Genomic DNA, 14,071 nt, shown 5'->3' on the forward strand with positions numbered 1-14,071 from the left:
GCCATAATTACGATAGCATCCTTGGTTTGGTGGGGAGGTCTCCGCAGACTGGAGCTGTGTGAATGTATCTCCAATTCACAAAGGAGGATCAAAGGGTGACAAGTAATTACAGATCTGTTATTTTAATTTCTGTTCAGGGAAAATTAATGGAATCAATGCTTAAAGAAGTAATGCAGGATTATCTAGACAAGACCACAGTTATGATTCAGACACTGCATGGATTTGTTAAGGAAAAACCTTGTCTGACCAATTTGATTGGATACTATGATGTGATTACAAAGGAATTGAATCCAAAAAATAATTTCAATATCATATACTTGGATTTCAGGAAAGTTTTTTATACTTCTGGATCAGTATTGCATTAAGAGCAAGTTGCTGCTATGCATAAAGGGATGGTTTAGTGGGACAAGGCAGAGGGTGGTAATAGCATTAGTAATGGCCACATGGTGCGAGAAAGCTTGGCTTATGCTGCACCAGCCAAAAAGAAAAAAAAACCGAATAAAACAATGATAAAAAAACCAAACTAATAATTAATAAAATAAAAGGAAATTAAACCTATCATCCTATGCGTTTCCCTCACCCGAAGGTACTATCCAGATGTCCTTTGAATTTCCCCAAACTGTCAGCCTCTACCACCCATGTAGGCAACTTATGCCAGTAATTTATAACTCGCTGGCTAAAATAAAACTTCCTGCAGTCCAATCTAAACATCTCCCACCCCCCATAACTTGAATTTATGTCCCCTAGTTCAAGAATCATTTATAATCTTGAAAATTTTGTCCTCATTCATTTTACTGATGCCTCTCAGAGCCTTAAACACCTCAATAAAATCTCCTCTAAGGGGTGTCTAGTTTCCAAACTCTTCAACCCACATATTCGAAGTCTTTTGTACCAGGCGAGTTACCCATCTTTGCAGCCTTTCAAGAAGCTCGATGTCTTTCTTTAGGTGCAGTCTCCATACTTAAACACAGTATTCCAAATGTGGTCTAACAAAAGCCTCATATAATGGGATTATCACGTTCCCATCTCTACTTGCAAAGGTTCGATAGATCATCAATAAGACACCATGGGTCTTCCTTGCAACCTGTTTACAATGCTCAGAGAATTTCATGTCTGACCATATCGTAACACCCAAGTCCCTTTCCTCCAGTACTGGGTTTAGTTGAACTCCACCAAGTGAATAAGTTATTTTGGGATATACTGTTTCCCAGGTATAATACCTTACACTTTGTTGGATTAAAGCATAGCTGCCATTTTTCTGACCATTCCTGAAGTCTATCTAGGTCTCTCCGAAGAAGCTCAGCTTGACAGTGATCATTAACTACTCTACCAATTTTAACATCTGCAAATTTAGACGTAATGCCCTCTATCATTTCATCGATGTCGTTTATGAAAATTAAAAACAACGGTGGTCCTAATACTGATCCTTGGGGAACCCCACTTCTTACATCAAGCCAATTTGAGCAATAGCCATTTATCACAACCCTCTGCCTCCTTGCCCTGAAGCCATCCTGCTATCCATCTAAGGATTTTCTCAGTGATTCCAACCTGTTCCATCTTATAAAGCAACCACTCAGGTGGGACTGAGTCAAAAGCTTTGATGAAATCTAAATAAACAATGTCGAAATTATTCCCTAAATCCAGCTGAGTGACCCTTTCAAAATAGCAAACCAGATTTGGCTAGATCGTATGTATAGCTTAGCTTAATTTCAAGCAGATATCAAGAGTCAAACCAGATTTGTTAAACATGATTTTCCCTTTACAAAACCATGCTGAGTATCCCTGAGAATTTAAATTCTATCCAAATGACCCTGAATTCCACCCTTGATCATTGCCTCCATGAGTTTTCCTACCACTGAAGTCAGACTGACAGGCCGATAATTTCCCACTTCACTCTTAGAACCATCCTTATGTATGGGAGATACATTGGCACTTTTCCAATCCAACGAATTTCCCCAGAGTCTAGTGATGCTCACATTAGGTGGGTCGGAAAACTGCTAGTTGGGGGGGGGGATACAAGGACTAATAGATTAACAGTAGCCACTGGCAGAGGTGGAAGTGATTCTTGCACTGCTTCTATTGAAATGAGCAGAAGCCTAAAAAACAAGATGCAGGATATTTCAGACTGCTGCGAGTCATTGCGGTACAAGTAAACACATGGGTTGTGTTAGGGTAGCTAAGAATAGAAACAGGTGCATGTATACCTGCGTGTACACCAATGCTAGGAGTTTGGTAAATAAATTTGATGAATTTGAGGTATTGCTCAAAATATCAAAGGCAGATATTGTTGGGATTTCAGAGACGTGGTGTCACACAGATATAAGGAATGCAGAACTGGAATTTGGGGAGTACAATGTCTACAGAAAGGATAGACAGGATAGGAAGGGAGGAGAGGTTATGCTATTAGTTAAGAAATACATAAAATCCAAGGAAGTGAAGCCAGTCAACATCGATGGACAGGGCAGTGTCGAGTCAGTTTGGTGTGACATAAGCATAGGGAAATCAAAATTGAGAGTAGGAGTGTGCTATAGGCCTAATGACTCTGATGAGTATAATAAGATATTGTACAGGGAAATAGAGTGGGCCAGTAAATCAGAGAGTCTTATAATGGGGGATTTTAATTTCCCAGATATTGACTGGAATTTGTGGATTGGTCACTCGCACACTAGCAAGGCTTTTGTGGATTTATTGGATGATTGCTTTCTACATCAGCATGTTCGTGAGGCAACAAGAGGGAGCAATACTCTTGATCTGATTATCAGTAGTGATTCTTCATGCATTAAGAATCTGCAGATAAATGAACCACTAGGTGGCAGTGATCACAGTGTGTTGAAGTGGGATTTACTCAAGGAGGTAACTACCATCAGAGGTAAAGGGAAGGGTTTTTGTTTTCGTAAAGGTGACTATGATGGTCTGAGACAGTATTTAAATTCTATACAGTGGGACCAACTGATGATGTTACCAACAGCAAACTCAAAATGGGAAGCATTCAAGGAACTAATCTTGGAGGCTACCAGGTTTTACATACCAACTAAGAAATATTGTTTAAGGTTTAGGCCTAAATGGTTGTCAGATGAACTAATGAGACATGTGGCAGAGAAGAAAAATGCATGGGATACATACAAATTAATGGGTGACATGGAAGCCTATGATAGATATAAGTTGGTCTGTAACCAAGTCACAAAGGAGATTAGGCAGGCAAAGGCAGACTACGAAAAATCCTTGGCAAAGGATGCAAAGAAAAACAGAAAAGAGTTCTTTACCTATTTAAACTCAAGAAGGAAAGGGATGAATCAGATTGGTCCACTGGATATTGATGGTTCAACAGTTGAGGATCCTTCTCAGGTGGCTAACAATCTAAAGGAGTATTTTGCATCTACATTCACGCATGAGGAGTTATACAGGAAGGAGAATGATGTAGGTAAAGTAAACATTGGCAGTGAGCTGGATGATTTTGTAATAACTGAGAGGAAAGTGGAGGAGAGATTGTTGAGGATAAACATAAAAAAAGCACCTGGGGTGGATGGGATCTATCCAGTTATATTAAAGGAGGCAGCAAAGGAAGTAAGCAAACCCCTAGCCATAATTATGAGAGCTTCTTTGGACTCAGGGGAGGTACCCATAGACTGGAGATGTGCAAATGTAACCCTAATTCACAAAGGAGGATCAAAAGCTGACACAAGTAATTATAGACCTGTTAGTTTAACTTCTGTTCCAGGTAAATTAATGGAGGCACTGGTTAAAGAAGCACTGCAGGATCATCTAGACAAGAATTCAGTTATAGCTCAGACCCAGCATGGTTTTGTTAAGGGCAGGTCTTGCCTGACCAATTTGATTGGATACTATGATGTAGTCACAAAAGAACTGGATGCAGGGAATAACTTTGATATTATATATTTGGATCTTAGAAAGGCTTTTGATACTGTTGCACATGGAAGACTGCTGCACAAATTGGAGCAGTGTGGCATTGGAGGCAAATTGCTGCTATGGATAAGGGGATGGTTGAGTGGCAGAAGACAGAGAGTGGTAATCAATGGACACTGCTCAACGTGGACTAATGTTATTAGTGGAGTTCCTCAGGGTTCAGTGTTGGGTCCATTGTTGTTTTCGGTGTTTATGAATGATATTCATGATGGGATATCAAGTTTAATGTCCAAGTTTGCAGATGATACAAAGGTTGGCAAGGTTGTTCAGGACACTACCGACGCTATGCTGCTGCAACAGGATCTAGAAAGGTTGAACAGATGGGCTGAGAGGTGGCAAATGAAGTTTAACATTGACAAATGTAAAGTACTACATATGGGAAACAATAACCCCAGAGCAACATATCAACTCTGCGGTACTACACTGACAGTGGTGGAGAATGAAAAGGACCTAGGGGTAATTGTGCAGGCAGATATGAAGTTCTCTGAGCAGTGCAGACGAGCTGCAAGAGTAGCTCATGGTGCCTTGTCAATGATATACAGGAATTTTTCTAGCAGGGATAAGGAGGTGATTATTCCCTTGTATAAGGCAATGGTTAGGCCACATCTTGAGTACTGTATACAGGTCTAGAGGCCTCATTTCAAGAAGGATGTAGAGCTGCTGGAACGGGTACAGAGAAGGGCAACAAGATTAGTGAATGGAACAAAGGGTTGCTCTTACGAAGAAAGGCTTAAGTTTTGCAAATTACAGAGTCTGGAGACTAGGCACCGGTGAGGTGATCTGATAGAGGTGTATAAGGCTTTGAATGGTTTGAGCATGCTCAATGCCAATGGGATTCTTCATCTTGCTCAAAATAATCACCTCAGAGGGCATAAATTCAAATTGAGGAAGGACGGATGTCGGATAGAGGTGCGGAAATTTGCCTTTGGTCAGCAGGTGGTTGGTTGGTGGAACCGACTTCCGTCACTTGTTGTTGAAGTTGATAGCCTAAACAAATTTAAGGCTCAACTGGACAGGTATTTCGAACAAACGGAGGGGTGACATGGGAGTGGTGTGTGTGTTTTTTTTTTTTTTTGGCTGATGCTGAATAAGCTTGCTTTCTTGCATCATATGCCTCTACTAATGCTAATAATTAGCCTCAATGGTTCAATACACTCACTTGCCGCCTCCCTTAAGATTATAGGGTATATTCCATCAATTCCAGGAGCCTTACTGGCCTGTAGGCTCGAAAGTTTTTTCATTAAATAATCTTGCAAAATTTCAATATCATTAATTACATATTTTTCAACTTCTCTCCCACAATTTCCCATTGTCACAAAAGGTTTTTCATCTGTAAATATTGATGCAAAACTGTTGAGTTCATCTGCAACGGCAGCTGGTGTATTAAATACTATCCCCTTTCCCTTACATAAAGGTCCGATCTGGTTTGTCCTGCTCTTCTTAGCATATATATACACATGTAAAGAATTCCTTATCCCCCTCTTTGCTCTTTTTTTTTTTTTTTTTTTTATGAAAACCCCAAACACGAAAGGTATCAAAACCTATAGTACTTAGTACTGTGCATGGGTTGAAGGAGAAGTATGGGGGGAGGGGGGGGTGCCGGAAACCTTGCTCTAGAGACTAAACATGGGTTTCACCACTACAAGCCTCCAATAAGCAAAGTAGTGGTATTTGACCGGTTGATGAAAGCCATCTACCACTTTGCTAGCGATTTCTCATAAACTCTCTTTGCCTGTCAAACCTTTCTGTGGATCTATTACAGATCATCTTGTAGCTGTTATAATCAATGGACACTGCTCTTCTTGGACGAATGCTATTAGTAGAGTCCCCAGGTTTGGTGTTGGGCCCATTTTTGTTTTCTATATTTATCAGTGATATTGATGAAGCCATATCAGGATCCAGAAAAGTTAGGGAGATGGGCTGAGAAGTGGCAACTGAAGTTTAACATTGACAAATGCAAAGTACTGCATATAGGTAGCAGAGAATGAAAAAGACATGGGAGTATTTGCCCAGTCAGATATGAAGTTCACTGATCAGTGCAGAGAGGCTACCATGAAAACTCATTGTGTTTTGGCAATGATATACAGAATTTTGCTAGCAGAGATAAGGAGGTGATTATCCCTTTGTATAAGGCAATGGTCACGCCACACCTTGAGTACTGCACACAGGTCTGGAGGCCTGATTTTGGGAAAGGTGCAGAACTGCTGAAATGAGTACAGAGAAGGGCAATGAGACTGATGAGGGGAACAAAGGGGTGCTCTTGCCAAGAAAAGCTTCAGTTCTGTAAATTGCAGTGTCTGGATACTAGGCAACTGCAAGGTGATCCAAATTAAGTGTTTAAAGCTTTAAATGGTTTCAGAAAACTCAATGCTGGTGAGATTCTTCCTCTTGCTCAGATTATACACTTGAGGACAAATTCAAATTGAGGAAAGATTAATACAGAATGGATGTGCAGAAATCTGCCTTTAGTTAGCGAGTGGTTGGGTTGAAACGGCCTCCGTAGCCGAGTGGGCAGGAGCGGGAGTGCAGTAGCACACGCTCTTTGAGTAGACCAGGGTTCAAGCCCCTGACTGCTGAATACGGTCGATCTGCCAACCCGCACTGGACCAGCGTGGCAGATTATGGTCCATTTCCCTCAGCATGAATTGTTGAGGATGCTTCCACCCTGCAGTGGGTTGATAATGGCTGCACTTTACTTTTTTTTTTTTTTTTTTTTTGGGTTGATTGCTGGAACAAACTTCCATCTGTCATTGTGGAAGTTGATAGGTTAAATAAATTCAAGGAAGAACCAGACAAACTTTTGGAGGGAGTGAATAGGTGAATGCGAAGTATGGGTTTTTTTGGTCGTTGCTGTCTAAGCTTGCTTTCTTGTATCATCATAAAAGGAAGACCTGAATTTATATTTTTTTCACCTGGTTGAATATTATCCAACACTCCGCATTGCTGAGGAATTATTGAAATACAAAGAATAACTTAGGCTAAATGTTATAACAAAATAACATTCTTCACCGTGCACTTGTCTGTTCCCGACCAAAAAGCTGCTGCACATCAATTCTTTCTTCTTCTTCTTTCACAATAGCATCTGGTAGGTTCTGATACTTAATTTTTTTTTTTTTTTTCTTGTAATATCAAAGTTCGCACGCGTTTATGCCCAACATAAAAGTTATCACTAATAATTTTGGTAAAGGCCACAACAATGTGGCCTTTCCCAAAAAAAAAAAAAAAACTGGTTGTCCAAATACGATTATACTTAAAATTAAATAATAGTCATTTAATGCCTATGAGTTCTGTCTGGAGCTAGCAGACTTTCAAGTGCTGTAGGGAACATGTTTCGGTCTTAGATATTCATGATACAAAGTCTCTGACAACCAAACAACTTGCCAAATTTATTCATAAGCTTTGGGGCTTCTGCTATAAATGTAGTAAATATCTGAAGTTGTAACACTTCATTGGATCATATCAGTATATACAAATAATCTCAATGGTAAACCTGCAGTTTTTTTTTTCTGTATGTATAAACATTTATTATGTCAACCTCTTTTGACATTCATTACCTACTGTCTATCCACTTGTTCCTCATTAGTCTTTTATAATTGTGATCAACAATGTGGCCTTTACCAATTTACTGCCATTAGAGGGTGGTGTTTTCACTTGTATTTCTAAGCTATCAACAATGCAAGTTGGGAAGTGAAAATGCACATTTTTTTCTTGGATAATAAATCTTGAATTATTCTACTTTTTAATAGCCTTTAAGTTATTTTATTAATCTTTGTTTTCTAAATTGAAGAGGGCATCATTCCTAGGCTGTAATGCAAGCATTACATCAGAAGAGAAAACCTGCTGCACAAAGTTTGCTTTTTCTTTTTATGACTAACTGAACAATTATGGTAAACTATTTGCATTATTTATCATGGCTATATTAGTTAACAAAATTGCAAAACAGTTTTACTATTTTTTTTTTAAAAAGAAAATAGCTGAGAAAACCTGTTCTTGAAAAAGATGTAGAAACTGTGATACCGGTTCTAGTATTACAGCGGATAGAATCAAAAAGTCAAATTCTCTGTCATAAATCCAGAGCTGGCAGCTATCTTAAAGGCACATGCCTTATACAACTTCTAAAATATAAAAGTAATTAAGCATGCTGACCAAAATAAAGTGATAAACTTGAAAAGATTAATCTTACCAACAAAATGTACACCCCCTACATTTACAAATCAGTATGAGACTACAAATTTCCGAGGCAAGTTTCATGTTAATGATCATTATTCATCTCAAGGGTGGACATTATGAAGACATGATAGCTATTAAAAACTAACTCAATGATATTAGGGGGGAAAAATTACCAAATTCTGATAAGAACTTTCAGCACATGTGTGTGTGTGTGTGTATTCCAGGTGGGAGCTTTTCTTGAAAGGTATTAAATAACTTTTGTTTATATTCTGGGATAGCCACATGGGATCAGAGTAATTAAGATCTGAACAAAAATAAAGGAACCAAGTTGTATAACACAAAAAAAAAAAAAAAAAAAAAAAAAAAGAGGATCAAAATGAGATGAAAACAGATATTATAATTATGATTACCGTATGGTGCAAGGAAGCCTGAGGCTTTTGCTGCACCAGCCAAAAAAAAAAAAAAAAAAAAAATTCTGAGTTACCTCTTTGAGTGAGAGAGAGAGAGAGAGAGAGAGAGAGAGAGAGAGAGAGAGAGAGAAAGAAATAGGAGGAAATCACCAAGAAAGATGATATCCAGCTCAGGACCCTGGGTGTGCCAAGCCCATACTCACCAGATGTGAGCCCCTGGGGCGTTAAACAAGTTAAATGATTAACTAACATCTTATAACTTATATGAAAATGGTTCCATTTTAAATATTCCTAAGAAAGAAAAAAAGAAAAAAAAAGTTAATTTTTTCATTTTTCACTACTTAATTCAGCAATTTTCAGCCCAATGGATCAATCTTTAATACTTTTCAATGCACTACTACAGTGAATTATTCTTGTTGTACACTGTAGGGTATTAAACATTAAAAAAAAAAAAATACTTGTAAACCACTTTGCATTAAAATTACTATATGATAATTATGAAATAATTGTAACCATTTCTACGAATAACGCTCATAATGAAGCATTACTTTAAAATTCCAAAATTTAAAAAGCTAACTAATTTTCTTTAGGGACCTAAACTGATATTTATGGCAGGTGTTTTTCTAAAATTTCTACTTTAAAATTCCTCAATTTTTATTACTTCCAGTTAATGTTTATATTAGAACAGAGTATGTTAACACGACCAAAATATCCAGTAATCTGGGAAAAGTTGGCACGCGTTTATGCCCAACATAAAAGTTATCACTAATAACACTGCATATTATCTGCTATGAATAAGTCACTACCATTCTGCTATCAAAATTTGAAGTATGGCTACATAACTGTGATAAATAAGTGTAAAGTGCGATATAGTCTTCAATTATTTTAATCACGTTTTTATCATACAGCGCTCGAACAGTTTCCACGATGCATAATATTTACAATGACATTATATGCCTATTCTCGTGAAATTAAAGCCTGTGCTAAAGATACTCATGTGCATAAAAAGAGAGCTGCTTGCAAACCAAATCTAAAACACGACGTGCAAAAAACACCGAAAAAATAACTTAAATTGGGATCTAGCTTCATATTCTTATTCCGGCAATTATATTTCAAGATTTCTCTTGTATGAACTTGTTATGCTTTTAAAGTAATATTCTTTTCGGGGACGAAAATATTAAAAACACACTGGAAAGTGCCACCCTAAGCCTAAATCAATATGGCCGTCACAATCGTCAATAGCCACATTTTAATACATATGCCAAGAAATCAAGAAATGTAAATATTTAATTTATGAGATTTGTCATCACTCACCTAATAAGAGAAGTTTCAATTCCCGTCTAGCATCCCGTTTATCCTTACGGAGTTGCCTTTCGATTTCTTGATTAATTCGCTTCTGCTCTTTTGCCTCCTCGCTCAGGCAACACGCCATGATTATCACCACTCCACTAGCAGCCCACCGTGAATTTTCAGTTTCCGGTCGCCGTTTTCGCTTTTCTTCAGTCCTTAGAGTTCAACTCCAACAAAAAGAAAGATACTGTAGTCATTCGAATATTACATAAACACGAAAGAATACTGCTATGGCTTCCTCCCAATACCCGGCCTTTCCCAAGCCGCCGATGGACTACCTACTTCACTCTGCTGGGTGTGGTAATGAGAAACCAGTTTCCGAGCTAACCCCAATAAATATATCCCTGTTTCTCATCAAAATGATATTTAAATGAAAAAAATATTTTCTGTGATACAATATCAAATTGCTAGCCCTAAAATATACTTCTCGTCTGCAGTAAAACTAGAAATGCTAAAGAACACAAACATTTCAAGACTCCTTCTAATTCTCTCTATGGGGAAAGTAACCAGAAGACGGAACAGCCACTGTGATTCTGCTTTACTATTATGGAACTTCAAATTACTGAGACCTTCTGTAAACGAAAATTATTAAAGAAAATGTACATTTCTGAAATTTTAAGAAATTTCTTGAATTATTTTAAATATAAATTTAAAAAATTAAGGTACACGGTTTTCTAAGCATCAGATGATTTCATATTTCTGGCAGAAAAACAGAACATACATTACATTTTTAAGATTTCGCAGAGCTATTCAAAACAACTTCGACCTGTTTACTATGTTTAGTAAAACAGTGCTATGTTTATTGGAAAACAATTCGAATTCGAATGTTTTTTATTAGTAATATTGTGCGGTAGAAGTTCACAAAATTATTAAAATCACTGCCCAAATTTTATGATCCGTTCGCCACAATGCACTCAAACCGTGTCAAATACACCAGGGTTCGAGCTCCGTTTCGATAAGTGGTGATCTTTTCTGAACTATTTTTCAAGAGAAAGCCGAGCTAATCGGCCTCGAAGAGATTCACAGGGTTTTATCAACCAGTAAACTGGAGTCTTTCATCCAGAAGAACAGACAGCTGACCACATAATATACTGTACATAATTTTCAGAAAAAGGTATAAATAAATAAATTTTCTGTTTATACTCCAGGACGATCAAACGGTCGGAGTTCACAAGATAGAAAGAGTACAAGAAACAGCACCGTATTTACCAGTCACGGCTTGAATCCCGGTCACTCAATGCACGTGTACTTATGCACCCGTGCGCTGACCACTCGGCTACGGCAGCCTCTATATTGACGGAGAGCACAGGAACACCTAGTTAAAAGCATTTATGCGCTCAAGAATACTTAATAAATAAAAATTCAACGTTTCTTCTCAGGGAAAAATAAAAATTTTGTTTTCCCTATCCCCAATAAATAGGCATTATAATCTTGCAACGAATAAATAAATAATGAAATACTACAAGATGTAAGTCGTGCTCATTAATTTTTTCTGTATTTTAAAAAGTAACAATAAATATAAAACTTTTATTATTATGTTATTTTGAAATACTGGAGATGATGACGTGTGTAAACGCCAAAGCAACAAAGGCTGTGAGACTTTACTATATGGCATCTGACAATTCTGTGTATTTGTGATCGATTTGACAGTTTGCTTGCTTGACTCGAGTTTCGAGGGAATAAAAGCACTGAACCTCGACTGAGAACGACTAGCTCAGTCAGATTATGAGAAAAAAAAAAACATAAAAATTTCTCTCATTATTCACGAGATTTGCACCTAGGCTTTTCCCATTCGATTTAGTGATAATAACCGATGATGGTAGTAGAGCTTTAGGAGCATTTCCGAGTAAGGCCATGTTGCTCCGTGTATAAAATTCGTAAACTTCGTGTGTTCTGTGGTCGATTTTCTGTTTGCTGGACGAAAAATCCGAGTTTCAGGGAGAAGGAGCCATACTACCCTCCCCTGAGACCGACTAATTCAGCCTCGTTGTGAAAAAGGCCTATAAAAATTCCTCACGTCATCGACCGGACTCGAACTCGGATCATTTTCACCAGGTGTGGGAAGGACGGCGATCCTAGGCACTATAGCTCAGCTTTCCTTTCAAGAGTGAAGATCCTACCAACTGTGCTACCCACGAGGCTGTGATAATATTGTGCTATCCGTGAGGGCTTCAAACTCTAAGTTCTCATGCTCCTAGTTTTGAAGTGCGCTTGGAAAGTTCGTGCTTAGCCTTAGAGCTCTAGTTACCATCTCCTGGCTTTAGTTAGTTACCCAGCTGCTGATTCAAATCGACCAAAGAAATATTACTAAAATCACGCTATATATGTGTACCATGGGTTACAAAATCTCTATGGACTTTTTTAGACTCGAATCGCTCATATAGCCCATGTTGTTAGAATTAAAAATTAGCGCGATAAACTGACTTAGACTGATTAGAATAGGTGTGTGTGTGTGTGTGTGTGTGTGTGTGTGTGTGTGTGTGTGTGTGTGTGTGTGTGTGTGTGTGTGTGTGTGTGTGTGTGTGTGTGTGTGTGTGTGTGTGTGTGTGTGTGTGTGTGTGTGTGTGTGTGTGTGTGTGTGTGTGTGCGTGTGTGTGTGTGTGTGTGTGTGTGTGTGTGTGTGTGTGTGTGTGTGTGTGTGTGTGTGAGAGAGAGAGAGAGAGAGAGAGAGAGAGAGAGAGAGAGAGAGAGAGAGAGAGAGAGAGAGAGAGAATATCTGTGTTCTGTGAAAAGAAATTTTGAAAATGTGAGTTAAATCCAGGCAGTGGTGTATGTGTCCTGAATGTATTTATATCAGTACTGTGCCTGTATGAGCGGGTGAACAACGATGTTGGCTGAGGTATTGAGGTATCAAGTATAGTGTTTAAGTTAGCCAGGAGAGTTCCTAGGTAATGTAGCGCCCGGGCGCAAATCGCAATTTAATGCACCCCTTTCGATACAATGGTGGGCAGCGATGTTAATGATAGAAATCGCGGTATAGTACTTCGATAAGAACCAGTAAAATTATGCAGATGGGCCTGAAATGTGACACTTGAGATTTAACATGATAAATGCAAGGTGCTATATTTTTCCACTACGCTGAGGTGTAGTACCACATACTTGAAGCGTTACTCTGGGATTACTGCTACCCATATGTGTACTTTATCAATATTAACGTTCAATTGCCATTTCTGAGCTTCATTTTTTTTTTCTAGATCTTGTTGCAGCAGCATATGTTCATTACTGTTATTAACCACCCTGTCAACCTTTATATCTCACTGAAACCTTTATCAATATCATTAATAAATACAGAAACCAACAATGGGCCCAGAACCAAACCCTGCGAGACTCCTCGAAGAGCAGTGTCCATAAAAACCACTCCTTCTCTTCCACACCACCAACATCCGTTTATTCATAGCAGAAACTTGCCCGTTATGCCACAATGCTCCAATTTGTGCAACAGTATCAAAATTATTTTTTGTGGCATGGAACTCAATAAAATTAGTCTGCCAAGGTCTCCCCTTAACATATAGCCCATGCTGTGACTGGAGTGTAATTGCATTGTTCCTTTAACCTGCAGCCCCATCATTTTCCCTAGAACAGAAGATAAGCTCTAACAGATTTGTAATGAGTCATGTCACATTTTCATTCCCCTTTGTGGACTTGGCTGCTTAATGTTGGAAAACTCTAACGTTCAGAAGCTTAAGAAAGCATGCATGCAAAATTCAAAAGTGAAGCAAATATTGCTTTTTTTTTTTTTTTTTTTCATTTCATTCATTCAGAATCCCGGACACCAAATTATAATATTAGGGTACCCTGTAAATGATTTCATCTACCCACATTTATTTTGTCTGTAAATTGCGCGTGTTCTCTGGTCGATTTGTCTGTTTGCTAGACGGAAAAACCCAGTTTCTGCGGGAAAAAACCTTTCTATCTACTCCTGAGACCGACTAACTCAGCCATAGAGCGAAAAAAGCCCCTCTGCAGTTCTTTGCGTCATCGACATGATTCGAACCCGGGCCTTTTCTCACCCGGCTTTGTGGAGGACGGTGGCAATACCACTGTGCTACCGTGCAGACCAGAATCCCGAACAGTCAATCTATATTAATATGAAGAGGTTCTAGGCACTCGAAAGGACTGAGCTGTGATCCAATGACTGGCTTCTTCACCAAGATCGCTGGCTCAGTGTGCTTTATGTCAAATGGTTTCGACCATTCATATCAATCGCACATCTCCGG

At 38.5% G+C, this 14,071-nt stretch overlaps 1 protein-coding gene across 2 annotated transcripts in view; it reads right to left on the reverse strand.

Annotated features, from left to right (window-relative positions):
• The window catches only part of LOC150080485 (guanine nucleotide-binding protein G(q) subunit alpha), a 214,303-nt gene extending 203,963 nt beyond the window's left edge, over positions 1–10,340 (reverse strand). For both annotated transcript variants that reach the window (XM_090381701.1, XM_090381700.1), the window contains exon 1: positions 9,819–10,340. In XM_090381701.1, the coding sequence (XP_090237827.1) occupies positions 9,819–9,936 (118 nt within the window). In that variant the 5' untranslated portion in view covers positions 9,937–10,340. The remainder of the gene's footprint in view (positions 1–9,818) is intronic.
• Positions 10,341–14,071: the final 3,731 nt, after the last annotated feature.

Source organism: Mastigoproctus giganteus, chromosome 9 (assembly GCF_048544385.1).
Source record: "Mastigoproctus giganteus isolate SK-2022 chromosome 9, ASM4854438v1, whole genome shotgun sequence".
Lineage (NCBI taxonomy): Eukaryota > Metazoa > Arthropoda > Arachnida > Uropygi > Thelyphonidae > Mastigoproctus > Mastigoproctus giganteus.